Raw genomic sequence first — 22,662 nt, 5'->3', positions numbered from 1 at the left:
GTGAAACCCCGTCTCCACTAAAAATATAAAAAAAGTAGCTGGGTGGCATGCACCTGTAGTCCCAGCTACTCGGGAGGCTGAGGCAGGAGAATTGCTTGAACCCAGTAGGCAGAGGTTGCAGTGAACCAAGATCATGCCACTGTACTCCAGCCTGGGTGATAGAGCGACACGCCATCTCAAAGAAAGAAAAAAGAAAAAAGTACTCAGCAGGTGGTATACTCACTAACAGTGTGGCAGGAGCCATACTCCAAACCTCGGCCTCATGCAATGTTCCCATGTACAAATCTGCACACGTACCCACTGTGTCTAAAATAAAAGTTGAAACTAAAAAAATGCTAGTAGTTTGGGGGCTAGAAGTAGCTAGAAATCAAGTTAATGTTCACATCTGCATTAGAAATGTCTTATAGAAGAGAGTTATAGTTTTTAATATAAACTAATTGCTTCTCTATGGAAAAAAATTGGAGTTTATAATGGAGTTTTTTGAAACATACCACACAAAAGTAGGGAAAAGAGTATCGTTAACCCCATGTACCCATAATCCAGCTTCAATACTTATCCAATCTTGTTTTATCGCTTTTTTCTTCCTTTTCGATTAACTTCCTTTTGGATCAACTTAAAATGCACTGTGTCATTTCATACATAAATACTTCCTAACTAAAAGGAGTTCCCCTGCTTTATGACATTATTTTCCCCCATGACATGATCACACTAACAATACTAGTGACAGTTCCTGAATATCATCTAACATCCATCCATGCTCACATTTTCTTGATTCTCTAAGAGATGTCGTTGTATTGATAATCTGTTGACATCGGGATCTAGACGCCATCCACACATGGATGTTTGGTTGTTATGTCTTTGAAATATTTTTATTCCATGACAGCATCCCCTACCTTCTTCATACCACGGATCTGTTGGAGAAACTGGGTGTTTTGTCCTATAGAATATTCATACCCTAGATTTGACTGATTGCTTCTTCATAGTTTCAGTTAACTTATTCCTCTCTTCCCCGTGTTTCCTGCAAACTAAGAGTTAAATCTTGAGGCCCGATGAGATTCAGTCTTCTTGTTGTCAAGAACACCCCACAGGCAGGCTGTGTGTTCCTCCTCTAACACATCGTGAACGTATAACATCTTGGTTGGCCCATTTTTAATGATGCCAAGATGGCTCAGTAGGATCAGTGCTGATAGGATGATCTGTCCATCATAAAGTTCCCATCAAATTTTTCTCCAGTGACTTTTAATTTTTATTTTTAATTTCTTTTTTGAGACAGAGTTTTGCTTCAACGTCCAGGCTGGAGTGCAGTGGTGAGATCTCGCCTCACTGCAACCTCCACCTCCTGGGTTCAAGTAATCCTCACACCTCAGCCTCCCAAGTAGCTGGGACTACAGGTGCACACCACCACGCCTGGCTAACTTTTTAACTTTTAGTAGAGACAGGGTTTCACCGTGTTGGCCAGGCTGGTCTCAAACTCCTGACCTCAAGTGATCCTCCTGCCTTGGCCTCCCAAATTGCTGGGATTACAGGCATGAGCCACCAGGTCCAGCCAGTTTTTATTTTTAATTGTGGTAAAATACACACAACGTACAATTTACCATGTGAACCATTTTTAGCGTACAGTTCAGTAGTGTTAAGTACATTTACATCATTGTGCAACCAACCTCCACAACTTTTCCATCTTGCAAAACTGAAACTCTGTACCCACCAAACACTAGTTCTGTTATTCCCCTTCCTCCCAGGCCCTGAGAAATATTGTACTTTCTGTTTCTATGAGTTTGGCTATTCGAGATACTTCATATAAGTGGCATCACACAGTATGTGTGTTTGTGACTAGCTTATTTCACTCTGCATAATGTCCTCAAGGTTCATCATGTTGTAGCATGTGTCAGAATTCCCATCTGTTTTAAGGCTGAATAATATTTCATTGTATGTGTAGACCATATTTTGTTTGTCCATTCATTCATCAATGGATACTTGGGCTTATCAACTTTTTTTGTTTTTTGTTTTTTGGTTTTTGGTTTTTTTTTTAATTGAGTCTCCCTTTATAACCCAGGCTGGAGTGCAGTAGCAAGATCTTGGCTCACTGCAACCTCCACCTCCCAGGTTCAGGCAGTTCTCCTGCCTCAGTCTCCTGAGTAACTGGGACTACAGGCAAGTGCCACTGTGCCCGGCTACTTTTTGTATTTTTAGTAGAGATGGGGTTTCACGATGTTGGCAAGTCTGGTCTCGAACCCCTGACCTCAAGTGATCCTCCTGCTTCAGCCTCCCAAAGTGTTGGGATTACCAGTGCGAGCCACTGCGCCCAGTCTCATCAACTTTTTACCTAATAGTTTTAGCATTCTTTAAGGATCATTTGTTGGCAAGGCTGGTCTCGAACCCCTGACCTCAAGTGATCCTCCTGCCTCATCCTCCCAAAGTGTTGGATTACTGGTGTGAGCCACTGTGCCCAGCCTCATCAACTTTTTACCTAATAGTTTTATCATTCTTTGAGGATCATTCCCTAGCTCCATTCTTTCCTTTGAGGTTGCAGAATAGTGATCTTTCTGATATTCCTTTTTAACTATTGCTAGATTCTTCTTAATCAATCATTAATGAATTTTCTTCATCAACTATTATTATTATTACTATTTTTGAGACAAGGTCTCACTCTGTTGCCCAGGCTGGAGTGCAGTGGTGCTATCGTGGCTCACGACAGCCTCAACCTCCTGAGCTCAAGCGATCCCTCCGTCTCAGCCTCCCAAGTAGCTGGGACCACAGGCACACACCACCACCCTCAGCTAACTTTTAAACTTGTTGTAGAGATGGGGTTTCTCCATGTTGCCCAGACTGATTTCAAACTCCTGAGCTCAAGCATCCTCCAGCCTAGGCCTCTCAAAGTGTTAAGATTACAGGCATGAGCCACTGCGCCAGGCCAATGTTATGTTTACCATAAAATACAGTTTGTTCAGGAAAGGCAGAATAAATGATGGATTCTTTCCTTGTATGTAACAATATTCATAGTAACAAGCAACTTCCCAAAGTGACCAATGAGTTTTTAAAAGTATCATCAGGAATTGATTTGGAATTATGTGGTTGTGTTTCCATCCACTGAAGTCACCATTTGGTTTGATGCTCACATGGTGCCACCTCGGGGGGTACATTTGGGTTGGCTCCTGTGTTGTTTGCTTTTCTGGGTGGAAAAAACTCAATATTTCGTTATAATCATCTGTGTTTGTGAAGCATTAGTGTAGTCTTTAGGCAAACATCTTTTTACTCGGTTTTTCTTTCCTGTCCAAGGAAGCTGAGCGAGATGAACTCTAGAACCATTTCTCCTTAAAATTCTACTTTTGGTAGCCTTTTGTAGCATATAATTTAACTCACTTGATTCTCCCGGTCTTGTGGCCCAACGCAATAATCAACATTTCGTTTTTCAAACGTGGAAATTGCTACTCAGATGACAGTCTTTTTTTCTACTTCTCCATACTACATTCTCCCCCCGACCCCCCGCAGCCAGTAGACCTAAAGCTACAGTTTGTACAGTTTTTAACCACGGGTATTTTGCCCCCTGACCCAGGGCCCCAGAAGACTTTTGACAATGGTTCGGGACATTTTCGATTGCCACACCTGGGCAGTGCTTCTGGCATCTAGTGGTAGAGGCTAGGGATGCTGTAAACTTCCTATGAGGAACAGAGCAGCCTTCCACCTCCCCACGCCTTACCCAATGTCAATGTTACCCAGCCCAAAATGCCAACAGTGCCAAGGTTCAGAAACCCAGAGTTGAAGCAATACACAGAGATAAAATCATATTCCATTCAATTCAGTGTTTATTCAATGGAGGAGTGTATGATAATGTACACATCTACGAAATTGACCACACAGGAAGTACAGCATGGGATAGTCTGCCTTCAACATACGCACGGGACTTAGTCAATGGTGTTCTTCTCCTCCCCCTCCCCCTCTGGTCTTATTCCTGGTTCCTACTTTGCCCCGTGAGACCTTTCTATTATTGGCCTAAGGAAAGATTAGTGGATGGTTTTTACTACTTTCAGCCATTGGAAAAATTTTAGGCATGAAAACTTTTTTAACTGGAAAAATAAACATCAAAATCAAGGTTTATTCCAAATAGCAGCTAGAATGTTTATCCTGATTTCTCCTTGCCAATTTTTTTTTTTTTGAGACCCGGTCTCACTCTGCCACCAAGGCTGGAGTGCAGTGGCACAGTCTCGGTTCACTGAAACCTCTACCTCCTGGGTTCAAGTAATTCTCCTCCCTCAGCCTCCCAAGTAGCTGGGATTACAGGCACGCACCACCACACCCAGCTCATTTTTGTATTTTTAGTAGAGATGGGGTTTCATCATGTTGGCCAGGCTGGTCTCGAACTCCTGACCTCAAGGGATCTGCTCACCTCAGCCTTCCAAAGTTCTGGGATTACAGGCGTGAGCCACCACGCCCAACTCCTCCTTGCCATTTTCATCAATTCAATGGATGTTTTAAATAAACTTAGGATTACCTTTTAAAGTCAATAAAATTATTGCCCTCATATGCCCCAACTTCTATAAAATGTGTATTCCTATTTCCTTTTCTCTACTGCATTTGTGCTGATTAAAACAAAAACAAAAAACCCAGTTCCTGCTAAATGAATGTACCGTTTGTAACTTCTAGGATGGCATGCCCCTTCCTGTTCAAAAAGTCAGTTGGTGAATTAGTACTTTGAATCTGATTTTTTTTTTTTTTTCTTTTGAGACGGAGTCTCTCACTCTGTCACCCAGGCTGGAGTGCAGTGGTACAGTCTCGGCTCACTGCAAGCTCCGCCTCCCGGGTTCATGTCATTCTCCTGCCTCAGCCTCCTGAGTAGCTGGGATTACAGGCACGGGCCACCACACCTGGGTAATTTTTGTATTTTTAGTAGAGACGGGGTTTCACCATGCTGGCCAGGCTGGTCTGGAACTCCTGACCTCATGATCTACCTGCCTCAGCCTCCCAAAGTGCTGGGATTACAGGCATGAGCCACTACGCCCGGCCTGAATCTGATTTTTAAAAGGTAACTAATTTGTCAGAAACCAAAAATGCAGCTTTCTCTCTCTCTTTTGGTTTAATTGTGAAAGCTGCAGCAATTAGGTGAGGTGGGGCATGTATTCACTGGCTTATGTCGAGTATTTATACAATTTCTCTTATGAACACACATACTTGACTTGTCATACTTTCTCTAAAAAGTAAAAGAAAAGTCTTGCTATCATGTTATTCTACTGTTTCTCTCTCTTTTATGCTTTGTTAAAATAGATGCCAATGATTTTTCTCGATTAGATAGAATCACAAGGATACATTCTGAAATAAGACATCTTGAGAATAAATACTAAGAACATTTTCTTCTTCTTAAAGTTCCTGCACAACTCCTAAATTTTACAAAGTATTAAGCCCATGGGTGCGATGACTCATGCCTGTAATCCCAGCACTTTGGGAGGCCGAGGCGGGCGGATCACTTGAGGCTAGGAGTTCAAGACCACTCTGGCCAACATGGTGAAACTCCGTCTCTACTAAAAATAGAAAAAGTAGCCAGGTGTAGAAGCAGGAGGCTGTAATCCCAACTACTCAGGAGGCTGAAGCATGAGAATCGCTCAAGCCTGGGAGGTGGAGGTTGCGGTGAGCTGAGATTACATCACTGTCCTCCAGCCTGGGCGACAGAGCAAGACTCTCCGTCTCAAAAACACAAACAAAAAAAAAAAAAAAAAGAAAGAAAAAGACTCCACAAAACAAAGTACTAAGCCTAGCTTATCTCTCAGAATCATGCTGTAGTATCTGATACTGTTTTTCTGATAAGATTTATAACCCAGAAAAAGTCACGTTATAATTTTTGCTTCTGAAACTGTATTCCAGTTGTTTTATTTTGTTACATACCTTTCATTGGTTTTGAGTATGCTTTTTCAATAGTCCAAAATTTCTGAGAGTCTATTTGAGTTTGTAAGTATTATACCATTATCTTTCCCCACACCCTTTATATTACAGTTGCTACGTATCAGGTTTTTAATGAACAGATGTTGGGCTGAGAATGGATGGAGAAAAGGAGAAAGGAAGAGAAATGCATGTATACCATAACATGGAGAATTAGATTTATAGTTCTGGGATGGGGGAAGGGCAGAAAAACAGTCTTGACAGGTTTTTAAAAGAAAAATGATAAGCAATGCAAGGATGACTGTTTCTTGCTTTTTTTGACAAAGTCCACACTGAGTGGCCAGGCTGTATGATTGCAGTCCCCATGTCCAAGAGCATCTAGGAGAGGGCTTCTCAACCTCCACACTAGTGACATTTGGGGCAGGATAATTCTCTGCTGTGGGGACTGTCCCAGGCGTTGTAGGAGGGTTAGCAGGATCCCTGGCCTACTAGATGCCAGTAGCCTCTCCCCGACCACTGTCACATTGCCAAGTGCTGCCCAGAAGCAAAATCAGTCCTGGTGGAGAGTCCCTGACCTAAGGTGAAACAGAGAGTTCTGGTGTTGGTGCAACTGTTTAACAGCCTTCCTGGGAGCGGAGAATGTTTCATTGCACATGTTGCATCTGGGGGTTGGTTGGTTTGTATGGATGTATGTTCCATCTGATTGCCTTCCCGGAATGTGCAGAGTTCCAGGGGCTGCGTGTCCCCTGGGGTACTGGTGTGGAGGAAACACACGTGGCAGGCAGCCTGGTTGGCCCTGAGGAAACCTTTGTTTTCAAGGCCTCTTGTGTAGGGATGTGTGTTCTGTCCAGTGACTTTTCTGTACGGTTGCATTCACATACTGTTTTTTCCTCTGTCTCTCGGGGTCTTTTCCTCCCTCTCCTGGCCAACCTGCTCCACGGTATCTGAAGACAGCTGGTATCTGACTTCTCCATCCATTATAGGAGAATCTGAGATTGATGTGTTGCAGCTCACTGTCACATCTCAGCTTCAGGCATTCCCAGACATCATTTCCTAGATGCATTGCTACGAAGAGACAGGGACACAGCTTTCTCCTGTTAGCCTGCTGTGAAGGTACTTCTGAATGAGCTGGAGGTGACTAGAAAACCACCCCAGAGGGCAAACTGTCATCCACACAGATGGCAAAAGCTCGGGGAAGCATCCACTCCTCTTCATGGTGGGGGCTGTCACGAGGGGTGCAAGCCTCCTTTCATAGGTACTTCCTGATGGTTGGGGCGGGGCAGTGGACCCAGGAAGGTCTGCAGTGGGTCTGAGAGCCAGGAGGCCCCAGGCACCTGTGTCTGGCTTATCCTGGATCTGTGGTCTTGACCGCCTCCTGCAAATTGTCAGGTGATGGGGTGATCTTAGTGGCTTGCCTTAGCTGGTTATCTGTGATCTGAATGCCACACAGTGAGAAGGCTAACAGATACTTTTTTTTTTGAGACGGAGTCTTGCTCTGTCGCCCAGGTTAGAGTGCAGTGGCGCGATCTCAGCTCACTGCAAGTTCCGCCTCCCAGGTTCACGCCATTCTCCTGCCTCAGCCTCCCGAGCAGCTGGGACTACAGGCGCCCGCCACCACGCCCGGCTAATTTTTTGTATTTTTAATAGAGACGGGGTTTCACCATGTTTGCCAGGATGGTCTGTATCTCCTGACCTCGTGATCCGCCCGCCTCAGCCTCCCAAAGTGCTGGGATTACAGGCGTGAGCCACTGCGCCCAGCCGCGAACAGATACTTTTACCCACAAGCTGTGGACTCTGGACAAGTATCTTGTCTGGACCCATTTCTTTCTGCTGTAGAAGGACTGTCTGGCTCAATCATCATTTCCTGTTGTGTGTTCTGGGAATGCTGGCCATGGAAAAAGGTTTGTGGGGAAAAAGGGCCTGTGTTTAATTGGTTGGGCAGGTGTTATGTCCTGCAGTACCTCCTTTCAGATTTATAATGCGCATGAGTATATGAGAGGTTTTCCGGAATTCTCTGCACCCAGACGCCCATGGGGCTTACTGCCTACTTTTCTCCAGTGTTACCCCCCAGAGGCTCTTCCTGATCACCCTGAAGGTGAGCCCCTCTCACCTCCTGTTCTTCATCTTGCTTTATTTTTCTTCTCATTTTCTGACATTATACTGTATACGTATTTTTCATCCTCTGCTCTGGCTCCATCCAGAATGTCACCTCTGTGTCTGCAAGAACTTGGTCCATTTTTTTTTTTTTCTTGCAGTGTTATCCAGAGCACCTGGTACATAATAGGTGCTGTCACTTTCCATCTCAGCTTCAGGCATTCTTGGACATCATTTCCGGGGCCAACTGCATTGCTGCAAAGAGACAAGCACACAGCTTTCTCCTGCTGGCTGGTAGGTGCACAGCAAAAATGTATTGAATGTATAGACTTTGTTTAACTCAGGGATTTCCAGATGGATCTGATTAGGGACCTTTTCCACACCCACCCGTTAAAATCCAGCCGAACGCACTTGAGGAATCGCCAGGAAATCAAAAGTCCTGACAGCTGTGGCCTCCTGAGATTCATTGTCTAAGGACGAGCTGCTCCCTTCTGAATGTGCTGACCACATGGCATCAGAATGAAAACCAAACCAAATGGACTGACTTGACCGCTCTCCATGACGGGGGACCCAAGCCCTGGGCCGGGCTGACCCCGGGGGCTGCCTCAGTTGGCCTTCGTTACGCGGCCCGGCTGCTGTTTCCCCGAAGCCGGCTTTCTGTGAAGATGCCGCACAGACTTCTGGCGTTTGGTGAATTTTCTCTGAACGCACTTGTAGAAGTGAGTGTGAGGCTTATGCCGGGAGAAGCGCTTAGATCTCAGGTCAGTTTTCTCTCCGACTGTGGCTTTGTCACAGCTGCACTGCCCTTCCTCTCTCCTGCCCTTCCTCCCTCCCTCCCTCCCTCCCTTCCCTCCCTCCCTACCTTCCCTCCATCCCTCCCTCCCTCCCTTTCCCTGAGACACAGTTTCCCTCCATCCCTCCCTAGCCTTCCCTCCAGTCCCTCACTCTCGCCTCCCTGTAACCTTCCCTTCCTCCCTGATTCAAGTGATTCTCGTGCCTCAGCCTCCTGAGTAGCTGGGATTACAGGCACATGCCGCCACACCTGGCTAAATTTTGCATTTTTAGTAGAGATGGGGTTTCGCCATGTTGGCCAGGCTGGTCTTGTACTCCTGACCTCAAGTGATCCGCCCACCTTGGCCTTCCAAACTGCTGGGATTAAAGGCATGAGCCGCCATGCCCGGCTCCCTCACTTTCTCTGTGCCAGGTGCAGCGGGGGCACTTTACCTGTGTTGGTCTCAGGTACTCATCACAAAATGAGGAACTTCCATTTTGCTGGTGAAGAGATCGAGGCTCAGATGGGAAGACTTTCTCCCACCCTCTGTGCTTGCAGACATAACAGGGGCTGTCCTTTTGTAACTCCACACGGGAATATGCAGCACGGTTTGTCCTAGGAGCTAAATGGTCCTTGTCAGGGCCTTTAGAACAAGAAATAAGTCCATTAATCCTCAGACGGGCTTTTCATGTACTGCCTTTTAGAGCCTATGGTTCAGTTGATCCACACATTTCCAGCGATACAGCCACGTCCCATTTTCAGTATCTCAGGATGTTTGTGGATTGATTTCGGCTTTGCCATCTCATGCTTGTCCATGCAGAAGTGAGTCGTTTCAGGACATGTGGCTTCGGATGACAGAAGCCAACTCCAACTTGCTTAAGAAAGATACGTATTATTGAAAGCAAACTGGTGCATTGTGTATACCCAAATGTCACAGTGTGTGGCCAGGCTCCCCAGCCGGGAACTGCAAAGCAGCAAATCTGTCTTTCTGTGGAGGGCTGTTTCCTCTGTGCCCTTCTGCTTCCTCCGTCTCTTCCTGCAGGACTGGCTTTCTCTGTATATGTGGCTACCCTGCAGCTTTCAAATGTATTGCACCCAGTTCAACTAGTCAGTCCAAAATGATCACCCAAAGGTGATTGTCACCCAAGGCCACAGGACCTGCTTTGGGAAGTGGTGCCCAAGCATGAATCTTTCCCATGAAGATTCACTGCTGTATCCTGGAGCCTAGAGCAGTGCCTGGCATCTAACAGGCGCTCAGTAAGCATTTGTGGAAATGGATGGGTCCAGCTGGTTCAGCTGCACTCCCCAGGCAGTGGTCTACACTGCAGTCACAGTCATGCTCCAGTCTTGTGCCTTAATCACCTGCCTGTGGCTCCCCTTCACCAGAACTGCAACCAGTCAGAGGAAAGGAAAAATAAAAATTGAGGTTAGGTGGAGTACCAACTGTGGGCCCAGGACTGTGGACGATGGAAAGGCAGTTCTGTCCTCAAGGATTTCAGTTAAATTCAAGATCAAAGCTGGCCGGGCTCAGTGGCGCATGCCTGTAATCCCAGCACTTCGGGAGGCCAAGGCGGGTGGCTCACTTGAGGTCAGGAGTTTGAGACCAGCCTGACCAACATGGTGAGACACCATCTCTACTAAGAATACAAAATTAGCCGGGTGTGGTAACACATGCCTGTAATCCCAGCTACTTGGGAGGCTGAGGCAGGAGAATCACTTGAACCCAGGAGGCGGAGGTTGCAGTGAGCCAAGATTGCACCATTGCACTCCAGCCTGGACAACAAAAGTGAAACACCATCTCAAAAAAAAAAAAAAAAAAAAAAAAAAAAAAGATCAAAGCTAAAGAAGGAAATTGATTGGGGGACATCATCTCTCAGTACAGTTGGGCTTCCCAAGGACCAAGGACCAGAAAGTCACCAGGAGGCAGCAGTCTCTGAGGCTCATTTTTCATGGCTGTGTATTTGAACAGTTAGCTCCATTCTCTCTCTGCAGAGTGACTTCTCCTGCTTCACTTGTCTGTGACCCACCCTGACGGCCCCCAGACAGTTATCTAACCTCTGAGACCACGTCACTCAGAACTGACCTCTCGATCCCAAGCTGGGCTCCTGGGAAAGACTTGCCTAGCCAAACTCAGTTTCTGATTGGTTCTCCCTGGGTGGATCCATACCTCAGATCCAATCAGCTGTGGCCTGAGAGTATAGAGGTCACATGATCCCAGCAAGCTGCTGAGATCTGTCCTCTTGAGTAGGGTGGGAGTGCTGAGTGGGACTTTAAAAAACTGGAATTCATTCAGATTTCTTCTTGCTGCTGTTTCATAGCCCTGGGGCCATGTGGCTTGCATTTCCCCCATCTTTGTGCTCTTATATTTAATTTAGGGACAAAAAAATGGTTGGGAGGAAAGAAAAGAACTAGAGTCTTCTGGTTCTTAGCTTCTCCCTTTTTTCCTCTCCTTCCTTCCCTTCTCTTGACCTTCCTTTTCCCTTCCCTTTCCCTTCCCTTTCCTTTCCCTCCCTCCCTCCCTTCCTTCCTCTCTCCCTCCCTCCTTCCCTCCCTGCCTTCCTTCCCTCCCTTCCTTCCCTCCCTTCCTTCCTTCCCCCTTCTATTTATCTTCCTTCTATCCTTCTTCCTTTTTCTTCCTTTCTTCTTTTCTTTTCTAGTCCAAGGAGAGAGAGTCTTGAGGATGATCATGGTAGAATCAATAAACAAACAGGACAAATGTGCTTTGGGGAATTTTGAGTGAAGGTGCCCTCCTGTTTTGACAGGTGGTTTTAACTCAATACTGCACAGAACTTCCTTGCCTCGAGGCACTATTTAGGACTCCAAACCTGTGGTTAAGTTTTCCAGCTAACATTCTTCCTGCCTTCATTTTAGAAAGAGGTGAGTCTATGCTTTATATTGTGTGTACCACATGTCCATTATAATCCTCTGAATAATATGAATAATTTTCTGCTTGATCATTTCCACACATACAAGCAGGAGTCCTAAATGCTATTTCCATTGCACTCCTCTCTGTGGGAAGAGTCATGAAGTGTTGAGGCCAAAGGGAGGCTGATCTCTAGTGAGTTGAAGATTGAGCTCTGTCTTGGTTTCCTGTGAACTCTCTAGTAAATTATTACAAACTTGGTGACCAATAACAACAGAGACTTGTTCTCTCACAGTTCTGGAGGGCAGAAGCCCAAAATCATATTAACTGGCCTGACATCAAGGTGTCAGCAGGGGGCTGCAGCCTTCAGGGGCTCTAGGGGAGAATGCATCCCTTGCTTCTTCCTGATTCTGGTGTCTGCCGGCCTTCCTGGACTTGTAGATTCATCACTCCCATCTCTGCTTCTGGGATCACATTGCCTCCCCTCTTCTGTGTATATACTCTCCCCCTCTTTTGCTTGTGAGGACATTTGTAGTTGGCATTAAGGGCCCACCTGGCAAACCCAGGACAATCCCATCATCTTTAATCCTTAATTTAATCACATTTGCAAAAACTTTACCTTACAAGGTAATATTTACCGGTTCCAGGGATTAGGGTCTGATACCTTTAGGAATCCCCAATCAGCCCACCCAAGCCTCACAACTCCTTCTCCCCCGTGGAGGGTCTAGACTTGGGAGACACCCCAAAAGGTGTCTACCAGAAGCCAGATTGAGAGCTTTTCCAGAAAGTCATTTCTCAACTCGTCTGGGTCCTTGCTCTTCTCTTCTATTTTCCTCCCATTTATCCTCTGGTTGGGAAGAAGCACAGAAAGTAACAGGAAAGCAAGCCCAGCCCAGAGACATGAGACGCAAAGAGCCACGGGTCGGCTCAGGACTGAGCCGGGGAATGGACCAGGCCTCTGGGTGTCCCATGCCACAAAGCCAATCCCAACATCTCGCCTTTTAATAATGCATTGCATAAGGAAAGTGAAAGTTTCGAACTTTAGTCACTGCTGCCAATCTTGACATAAGAAGGTGACTCGGTGCCTGTCATCCCTTCCCTGTCCACCGGAGCTTGTTAGGAAAACATCTGGGCCTGGGAATTACTCTTCCAACCAGGTTTGACACAGACTCCTCAGCAGGCTGGCTCCATGCCCACCAATAGCAGGAAGGCTTCCTTTGGACTTGGGTCTGTTTTCCCAGACACTCACTTCACGGTCAAGACCCTGACCCCAGAGGTCTCCATTCCCCTCCTATGTCCCATCTTCAACAGTGTGCGATCCCCTGGGCATTTCTTATTCATTGCACTGCTTTGCTGGGCTGCACAGACTCACTCTCCTCCTCCAGGGCGACATGCTCACCCACCCCCAACACTTACATAGCCTGTCAGTTCTGGGGGCAGAGGACAAGCTGCACTGAGCTCCCTCCTGGGCCAGTTCTCAGGAGAGGGAGAGAGGAAGGATGCCTAGACAGGTAGAAAGCTGCTGTTCAAACAACCAGAACTTTATTATGGGCACATGGGTTGACAGGGCCAACCTCTGAACTTGAGAAGTGCAAGTCTTCATTCGAAGTCTGGAAAAGCTCTTTACACTGAGCTGTATGGGGAGTGTGTAACTCAGGCCTTGGAGCCAGGCAACCTGGGCTCAAACCCCAGCTCTACCACTTACTAGCAGTGTGACACAGGGTACTTACATGAACCTAAAGCCTCTGTGAACTGACCTGCAGAATGGCATTATTACAAGACTTGGGTCCAGACGACATGGGGTGATGTGTGAAATGCTTAGCACAACACTGGGCATAACTATTCAGTACATATTAGCTATTATTATTGCCATTTTTCCCTAAGAAAGTCAGTATTGGAAGAGCTGCTAAAGTAACTCAGCACCCAAATGTACCACATATAAAATATTTTATTATAAAAAGCTCCATTGCATGGCATTTCAAAAAGAACAGAACATTTCCCACAGTTTTCCTTTTTTTTTTTTTTTGCTGTTACACAGAAGAGACTAGTTAAGTGTACCAATTAAGACTATTATGCATCACATGCCTAAGTTCATCAGGCCTTAAGCCCTCAAAGAACGACAGCATCAGGGGCTCTGCGAGAGCAGCCACCTGAGCCTCACCGCTTAGTTCACAAAACAGCCCTGTGTCCTTTCTACAAAGCCAGGTCGTATCTCCTACCCACAGTTCAGGACTCCAGCGTAGACAGCAAACACAAAACTTGTTTCCTTTTTGAAACCAAACAGTCCTATTAGAAGCAAAACAAACAACCACAATCTAAACCAGCCGCGAGGAACCCTTTCCTAGCTGGAAAGGAGAATGTGTCGCCTGTGATTCGGAGCGAAGAGGATGGGGAGATGCCTGCGCCACACGCTTGAATGTGGTCCACAGATTCACCAGCTCCAAGGCAGCATCCCCTTCCAAAGCGCCTGCAGCAGGAGGCTGTGTGGGGCAACAAAGTCACTCCTGATACAGAGAATCCCCCCCACCATCCAAATGGCTCCGTGCACATCTGGCCCCTCCGCTTCTCAACCGTGGCTCACGTGGCTTTGTTAGAGTCTTGGGGGCGAAAGGTGTGAGAGACAGGAGGGAGCGTGACTCAAGTGGGGCCATTCAGTCGGGCGGCCGGGTGTCGGGGGCCTTCTCCTGGACCTCATCATACTGCGGTGGAGGAGTCAAAGGCTCTATCGAGGGAGGAGGGATGTTTTTGTCCGGGAGGTTGATCCTAAAGTCTTTGAGGTGAAGCTTTTCAGATTTAATCCTTCGAACTTTCAGTGGTTTCAGTCGTTTGGCCAACTTAGAGTTCTGCCTGTCAGGGGGGTTCCCAGGGCTGGCCTCCACATCTGCCCTGGTGGATGTGGGGGTGGTCTCGTCAAGCCCCGTCAGTGACTCATAGGACGGGAGAGAGATGCTCAGCCTCGGGTTCCGCTCCTCTCCCCTTGCTTCTGAGTAGTTTGTGTTCATCACTTCCTCGTAGCTGGGGACATAGTACCTTGAGGCAGCCTCCTCCTCCTCCTCTTCCTCCTGGCTGCAGGAAGACACACAGACAGGGAGAGTGTTAGCCTGCACACAAGTCATTCAAAATCCCAAAGAGATGGGCTCCAGAGAGTCCACACACAGCAGCCTTGTAAATAACAAATGAGTCTTAGAGGCAATAAAAGCGAACACTGCAAGTGATGAGCACTTGCAATAAAAGCGAACACTGCAAGTGATCAACACTATGAGCTAAAAGTGCTTTAACAAATATGAAGCAATTTCAGACTCCTAACAACACTATGAGTTAAGTACTATTCATGTAGGACAGGTGAGTCCCCAAATTGGGGCTTAGCTTGGGAGGGATCTTGGCTTTATCCAGGAAGGAATTCAAGGGTGAGCCAGTGATGTTAGATCACATCCTTTTTGGCTGTTTTTTTTTTTTTTTGAGACAGAGTCTTGCTCTGTCGCCCAGACTAGAGTGCAGTGGTACGATCTCAGTTCACTGCAAGCTCCGCCTCCCGGGTTCACGCCATTTTCCTGCCTCAGCCTCCCAAGTAGCTGGGACTACAGGCGCCCGCCACCACGCCTGGCTAATTTTTTGTATTTTTAGTAGAGATGGGGTTTCACCGTGTTAGCCAGAATGGTCTCTATCTCCTGACCTCGTGATCCACCTGCCTCGGCCTCCCAAAGTGCTGGGATTACAGGTGCGAGCCACGGCGCCCGGGAGACCACAATTCTTTATTGAAGGGCACTACTCCTTGTGGAGAAGGGCTAACTCATAGGCAGTACGCCCAGAGTCGGCCACATAGGGGCTCTTGGAAATTGTATGTATACCCACTTTTAGTCACATGCAAATTAAGGGGTGGGTTAATGCAAATTGAGGAGCAAGCTATTTAGAACTTCCTAGGAAAGGTCACTTCTGGGTCGTTACCATGGAAAGGGATGGTAACTGCCGGGTCGTTGTCATGGCAATTGTAAACTGTCATGGCACTGGTGAGAGTGTCCCATGCTGATGAGTAATGAGAGCAGCCAGGGATCACCCTCATTGCCGTTTGCTGGCTTTGGCTAGTTTTTTTTTTAACCTTATCTCATCTGGACCACATCCTGTTTTGGTCAGCAGGGTTATGACCAGAAAACAAGTCCTGCCTGTTTTCTATCTCACTATTACTTTACCCAATTTATAGATGGACTGAGATACATCAAGATTAAGTGACTTGGTCAGCCCTTTAGGAAATGGGAGGGTAGGAAGTGAACACTATACTCTCAACTACTCCACCATGTTTTATCTGGGCGTTAAACCTCCTTTGCCTTATTTAAGCCTTTCCCACTTAGCGACATGCTGGGTGAGCTATTCCAATGCTCAGCTGGGTCCTTTGGCCAAAGGCAACACAAAAATGTACAAAGTTGCAACCATCTTTCAGTAAAATGGTTGTTCCCAGGTAGAGAAAGAATATCTGAAATATAACATTTATGTGTGTCTCAAATTATTCTGTCATTTTATCTTCCAAGTTTATCCCAAGACTCAAAAAGATCAGGTCCTCTCAGCCTTATTCTCATTTGATTGTTGAAAGAGAAAACCAAAAAGTCAGGATATTTTCTACACATTTGTCAGAATTAACGCCACTAGCCACTTTCCAGGACCCTATACTTGAACCTGTGGCGTGATCATGGCCAACATCAGAAACCTCAAAGTCTGCCTTGGTTTTCCTCCCACCCTCCTTTGGGAATGAACTCAAATGTGCTCACAGCTAGGGTGGGGAATGATGAGTGATTGCTATTCCTGCTTTGTTCTTTTCTATATTTCTCAAGTTTTCTAGAATAAGCACGTGTGATGGTTAATTTCAGGTGTCACCTTGACTGGCCATGGTTGCCCGGATTAAACATTGTGAGAGTGAGGGTGTTTCTGGAAGATATTAGCATTCAGCTCGGTGGGCTCTGTAAGGCAGATTCCCCTCCGCGGTGGGGTGGCACCATCCAACCCACGGAGGTCCTAGATAGACCAAAAGTCAGAGCAAGCAGGAATTTGACTCATTTCTCCCTACCTCGCTGCTTGAGCGGGACACTTCATTTCATCTTCTCCTGCTCTCAGCCTAGGATTTATACCCTCACCTCCCCTCATTCTCAGCCAGGCCTTCAAACTCAGAATGAAGTATACCCTTGCTTTCCTGGGTCTGCAGCTTACAGATGGCACAGTGTGGGACTCTTTGGCTTCCGTAATCCCGGGAACCAATTCCTCATAATAAATCTCCATTTAAAAAAATATATATCCCCCTGGTTCTGTGTCTCTGGAGAACCCTGGCCAATACAGCATGTATTATCTTATCGGAAAATGAGTTTAATTTGGGAATTGTATTTATACCCACTTACACACACTTTCAATTACGTGCAAAAGTAAGAAGTGGGTTAATGCAAATTGAAGGGCAAGCTATTTAGAACATTCTAGGAAAGGGATGGTAACTTCCAGGTCATTCCCATGGAAAGGGGTGGTAACTGGTAACATTGGAGGGCAGAAATCACTTCAATGTAATGAGATTTTCTTTTTTCTTCTGGCGTACACACACAAACGGCATTGCTGAATCATTTGGTAGCTCTATTTTGAGTTTTTTGAAGAACCTCTAAACTTCTCCATAGTGGTTGCACTGATTTCCATTCCCACCATTAATGTACAAAGGTTTCCTTTAATCCATATTAAATTAAGAACAATTCCCTTCCCACTATAGAGATAAGAAATGCTTGTAGAAAATTCAAACAACACAGAAACATCTAATGAAGAAAAGAAAAACATCCCGAATCCTTCTACCTGGAGGCAAACCACTGGAACATTCTGGTGTATACCCTTCCTACCCCTCTCCAGTCCCACAGCCACAACATTTGATGGGACCAGAACCTGACCAGAGATGCTGTATTATATCCTCCTGTTCTCACTGTTGTGAATGTGGTCCCACATTACCAAATATAGATCAACAGTGGCTGCATAGAACTCCATTGAATAGGTACGTCATCATTTAACTCGGTAGGTGGTTTTTTAGGTTGTTTCTAAGTTTTTGCTATCCTAAACAATGATCTGATAAATATACTGGTACAAACTCTTTTGCACTTGTGGGACTGTCTCCCAGGGATAAACTCTTATAAATAGAATCAATATGCACATCTTCAGTACTGCCCCTTATGATGAAACTCTTGAGAAAGTTTCTGTCAGTCAACATTTCATCAGCAATCCGTCTTCCCTACAACTCTCCAACAGTAGGGGCTGTCTATCTTGATCAATATGGTAGGCAAAAAAAAAAAAAAAAGAAAAAAAAGACATCTTTTTGCTTGCATTGCATGACTAATGAAGTTGAACATCTATTGGTTGAACATCTATGGAATATTCATAACCTTTGTCTGTTTCCTATTGGCATATTCATCTTACATATTCATTTGTGAGAGCTCTTTTTATAATAGGGATATCAACTATTGTCATATGTTCCCCAATGTATCACTTATCTTTTACATTTGTTGGTGGCATTTTTGCTCAAATGGAAAATTTCTTCCCAGCCATTTCAGATTAAAGCATACACACAGCATGCTGGGGTGAAGGGACAGGAAAATGTGCTGGCCACCCCAAGCCTTCTTCAGTGACCCTGGGCAGGTCAAAATGTTGGTTCACTTAAGAGTAGTGGCCTCCAGCTCTATCCAAGTTGCTGCAAAAGACATTTTTTTTTCTTTTTTTTTTTTTTTGAGACCGAGTCTCCACTTTGTCGCCTAGGCTGGAGTACATTGGTGCTATCTCAGCTCACGGCAACCTCCACTCCCCCGGGTTCAAGAGATTCTCATGCCTCAGCGTCCCAAGTAGCTAGGACTACAGGCATGTGCCTCCACGCCCAGCTAATTGTTGTATTCTTAGTAGAGACGAGGTTTCACCATGTTGGCCAGGCTGGTCTCAAACTCCTGACCTCAAGTGATTCACCCGCCTTGGCCTCCCAAAGTTCTGGGATTACAGGAGTGAGCCACTGCACCTGGCCCAAAAGACAGTATTTTGTTCCTTTTTATGGCTGAATAGTATTCCATTATGTAATAATATTGTAATAAAATTTTAAAAAAATCTTGGTTTACCTGTAATCCATTTGTGACATGCTATTTGGGAAGCTCCAGTAGAAAAGTCTAAAGTTATTTGTAACATGATAAACTGTTTTGACAGAGCCTTCATGGGGGAACATGGGACAATAAAGCCTTGTAGATGACAGTCTTTTCACTACGGAAAAGTGTGAGCATGTGCGTGCATGCGTGTGTGCCCATCCCAGATCCGGGAAGGGAGGGGGACAGTCAGGCCTCACCTGTCTTCCTCCTGGGCGTGAGGCCCAGCGCCTGTCGGGTGCTGGACATGGGCCAGGTCCTCGCCCTGCTGCTGCTTCCTCTTGTCCCTGATACTCAGGCAGATGGAAAGCAGCAGCAGCATCACCCCGGCCCCGACCAGCACGTAGGCCACGGAGAAGGTCTTGCTCTTGAGGATGCCGCCACCCACCTCGGTCTTGTTGCTGCCCTGAGCTGTTGGCTTCTCGGCCGCGCTGAAGCCGGGTACCAGGTTCCACATGGCCATGATCACCCCAAGGACCAGCATCCCCAGGCCGATGGCGGTCAGTGCATAGTGCGAGCCGTTGGCCTTGGACTGGGCCATTGTGTCAGTGGGAGGAGGGCGAGGCCCAGTTCCAAGAAAGAAAATAAATATATAAAAAGAAGTAGTCACAACAAAAACCCCTTAAATGGACTCCACAAAATCTCTCGCCCCACACTAGAAAAATATCAGCTGAACTCCCGCGGGATGGTTCCAAGCAATCGCGAGACCTCCCGTGTGGATGGGTGTGGCGGAAGGGCCTGGAAGGAAAGCAGAAAGAGCAGAGAGGACCATCAGTTCCGATTCCAGACGCTTTGTGAACGTGGCGGCTCTGCTCTTGAAGGAGTTAAGCAGCAGCACCGAGCACGCCGGCTCTGGCTGGGCTTCGCCTTTGATGCATTCCAGATGTCTTACGTGCTCAGGCTCCTCATGCCAGGCTGCAAGAAGGGAGGCCGCCCCCACTACTCCCTGAAAAGGAAAAGCCAGACCTTTCCCTGCAGGAGGCCAGAAAGGTTGGAGCTCAGGTCATTAAAACATTGTGTGGAATTTAATGAAGTGCAGTAAAATCTCAGCTCTTGCTGGAGGCTGCTAGGAGAGTGAGCGATGGGATGAATGGGCTACAATCGATGGTTGTAACAGACTCACCTGGGGGACAGGGCCTCAGCTAATGGTATGTCCAGGCCAAACAGCCTACTGTCATCTGTTCACCACCCTCAATGGCTCCCTATTTCCTGCAGGAGAAAATCCAGCTTCTTAGAATGATGCTGCTCATGGTGGCTTTAGCCTGGCTCCTGCCTCTCCTACTTCATTTCTCAGCCTGCCTTTTTTTGCACTACCGGCCCCCAACCACCCTCCAGAACTTCCACATTTCTCTGGTCACCCGCAGCTCAGATGACCCTTTCATGTGCTCCCCAAAGCCTCCAGCAACCACTGTGGTGAGTCTCTTCCCATGACCACATCATCATCATCTCTAAGCCTGGCACACAGCAGGGACCCAAAAAATGTTTACAGAGTTCACTCCTGTAATCCCAGCACTTGGGGAGGCCAAGGCGGACGGATCACGAGGTCAAGAGATCAAGACCATCCTGACCAACATGGTAAAACCCCGTCTCTACTAAAAATACAAAAAAAAAAAAAAAAAAAAAAAAAATTAGCTAGGTGCTGTGGCACGTGCCAGTAATCCCAGCTGCTTGGGAGGCTGAGGCAGGAGAATTGCTTGAACCTGGGAGGTGGAGGTTGCAGTGAACCGAGATTGTGCCACTGCACTCCAGCCTGGGCGACAGAGCAAGACTCCATCTCAAAAAAAAAAAAATTGTTTGCAGAGTCAATGTTGGATGAAATGAATAGAGGCCACATGAAGCCACGGAGCAAGACAAGCTTCTCTGAAGCCACATCGAGTTCTCCCTTTGTTAAAGGTGACAGAGGCCTGCACATTCTTCCTTTTAGCTCCTGTGCCTAGCTGGACAAAATAAACCTCCTTTCCACGAAGCAGCTCAGAGACCCTGCGCTAAAGGGAGCAGCCAGCGGTCCTGAGATTCCACAGTATTCGTTGGTTGAGAGTAAGCCAGAGAAGCAGTCACTTAAGGCTTTAGGTTAGAACATTTTCAAGGACTAAGGAGGAGGAGCAAGCAATGTCCCCGTGCTTCCCCATACGTTATTCCTGTGACAGGAACCTTTGCAAAACAGTAAAATTTACAAGATGTTTAGCTGGGCAAGGTCTTGTTTTCAATTCTGCATTCTTTCCAGTCTCTCCAAAAGGATGGCTGACCAGGCTGCTTGAAATCTGATGCTGCAAAGATATTTTCTTGTGAAACCATGAGTTTATCTGAAATTGTCCACTTTGTTAAAAGATACTCTAAAAATATTTGAAACAACATCCTTTATCAGCTTGAAGTCTGTTCCTTCTTTTTTTCACTCAACAAATATTTCTTGTGCCTCTAGCTACCTGCTAAGCAGCATGTCAGGCACTGGAGAAACAGCAGTGAGCAAGTTAAGGATTAGTAGAGCTTCTAGGCCAGCAGGAAAATGATCTATAGGGAATACCAATAAAGTGGGAAGGAAGTACAGGAACTGTGGGATTAGACAGCAGTGCGTCCTAGCTCAGGGCGGTGGGACATACAGAAAGCCTATGTGGGAGAGGAGTCCCACTGGCATAATTGGGCCTGAATCCTGAATGCAGAGCACTGTGTGTGTGCATGTGTGTGAGTGCACTGGCTTTGTTCTTGAAGGAGTTAAGAAGCAGCACCAAGGTACACTGGTGCATGAACACATGTGTGCATGCATTTATGCACGCATAAGCACATGTGCATGCATGTGAGCACCTATGTACCTATGCATGCATATGTATGGCATATGAACAGGTTGGTATGGGCATGTGTGTGGGGTGCAGGGCATTGAATAGGGATCCCACTGCAGACAGCTGCGGTAGGAGCGGATGGGATCATACACAAGGATATTTATTTCTTACAGTATCACTCATGGCCGGCAAAAGGAAGGATGGGGGCTCTGGCAGCCTTAAGAAGGCACCGGTTCTGCCAAATGGATCTGAGACAAGGTCAGACTCGGTGGATGGAGAAGTGCACAGCCGGGGGCTTGTGCTGGAAGCAGGAGTGATGAAAATACCACGTTCTGAACCCCTGCTAAGTGCCTGACAGGCAGGCCTTGTACCTGGGATGCTGGGAGTGCGTCTGGCAGACTAGTGATTTGAGCCGCTTTAACCCCCTCCCTGCCTGCTCTCATCCATTCTCCATTCCAGCTTTGCCTTATGCTGCACAAGAGAAAGACAAGCTCCAGATGTGAGTCATGGGCAGAGATAAACATGTCAGGATTAATACATTCTTTCTGTTTGATAAACTGTCAATGATTAAAAACAGGTGATAATACTCAGTGTGGGGAAAGGTGTTGGGATGGCAATTTCAAGGCATTTTTTTTAGATGGCAAGTTTTGGCATTTATAGAACAAGAGTTTCAAAAGTGTTTATACCCTTTGGCTCTGTAATTCCAACTTCTAAAAATCATGTACAGAGATATTCATCACAGCTTTATAGTGACGAGAAGCTAGAAACTACTTCAACAGCCAATAATCCAGATCAGGGTAATAAATTATGGTTCATGCACTTATGAAATTATGGTCTCAAAGCAGCTAATATATTTTTAAATCAAACAAGGTTAAAACAACAGTATGTTCAGCGTGATTCTAATTTTTAAAAAATTATCTATACACAGATGAATATAGGGGGAAAAGCCTAGATGATTGTACTTACATTGAAATGAAAGAGAAAATGTATTTATATATACGCACATGTATGTAAAAATCCCAGGTGGGGGGGCCACCTTTCAGACTTGTACCAATGATTGCTTCTGGGGACAAAGGAAAGTTGGAAAGTGTATCCTTTACTCTCTCTTTCTCTCTTTTGAATTTTCACAATCTGATTGCATTGCTGCAGGGTAGCATAGCT

At 46.2% G+C, this 22,662-nt stretch overlaps 1 protein-coding gene across 8 annotated transcripts in view; it reads right to left on the bottom strand.

The window, feature by feature from the left end:
• Positions 1 to 13,527: 13,527 nt before the first annotated feature.
• The window catches only part of TMEM51 (transmembrane protein 51), a 70,093-nt gene continuing 60,958 nt past the window's right edge, over positions 13,528 to 22,662 (bottom strand). For 5 of the 8 annotated variants that reach the window (XM_003891154.4, XM_031669816.1, XM_031669732.1 and 2 more), the window contains 2 exons: positions 18,928 to 19,465; positions 13,528 to 14,663 (listed from right to left, as the gene is read on the bottom strand). In XM_003891154.4, the coding sequence (XP_003891203.1) occupies positions 14,249 to 14,663; positions 18,928 to 19,268 (756 nt within the window). In that variant the 5' untranslated portion in view covers positions 19,269 to 19,465 and the 3' untranslated portion in view covers positions 13,528 to 14,248. Of the gene's footprint in view, positions 14,664 to 18,927; positions 19,466 to 19,850; positions 19,937 to 22,662 lie in introns of all 8 variants that reach the window. The other 3 variants (XM_021942577.2, XM_021942607.2, XM_021942667.2) reach the window with 2 other exon arrangements.

The sequence above is a fragment of the Papio anubis genome, chromosome 1 (assembly GCF_008728515.1).
Source record: "Papio anubis isolate 15944 chromosome 1, Panubis1.0, whole genome shotgun sequence".
NCBI classification, from domain to species: Eukaryota; Metazoa; Chordata; class Mammalia; order Primates; family Cercopithecidae; genus Papio; species Papio anubis.
Note: the sequence above shows the minus strand (reverse complement) of the source record. Positions and strands in the feature narration are given on the sequence as shown.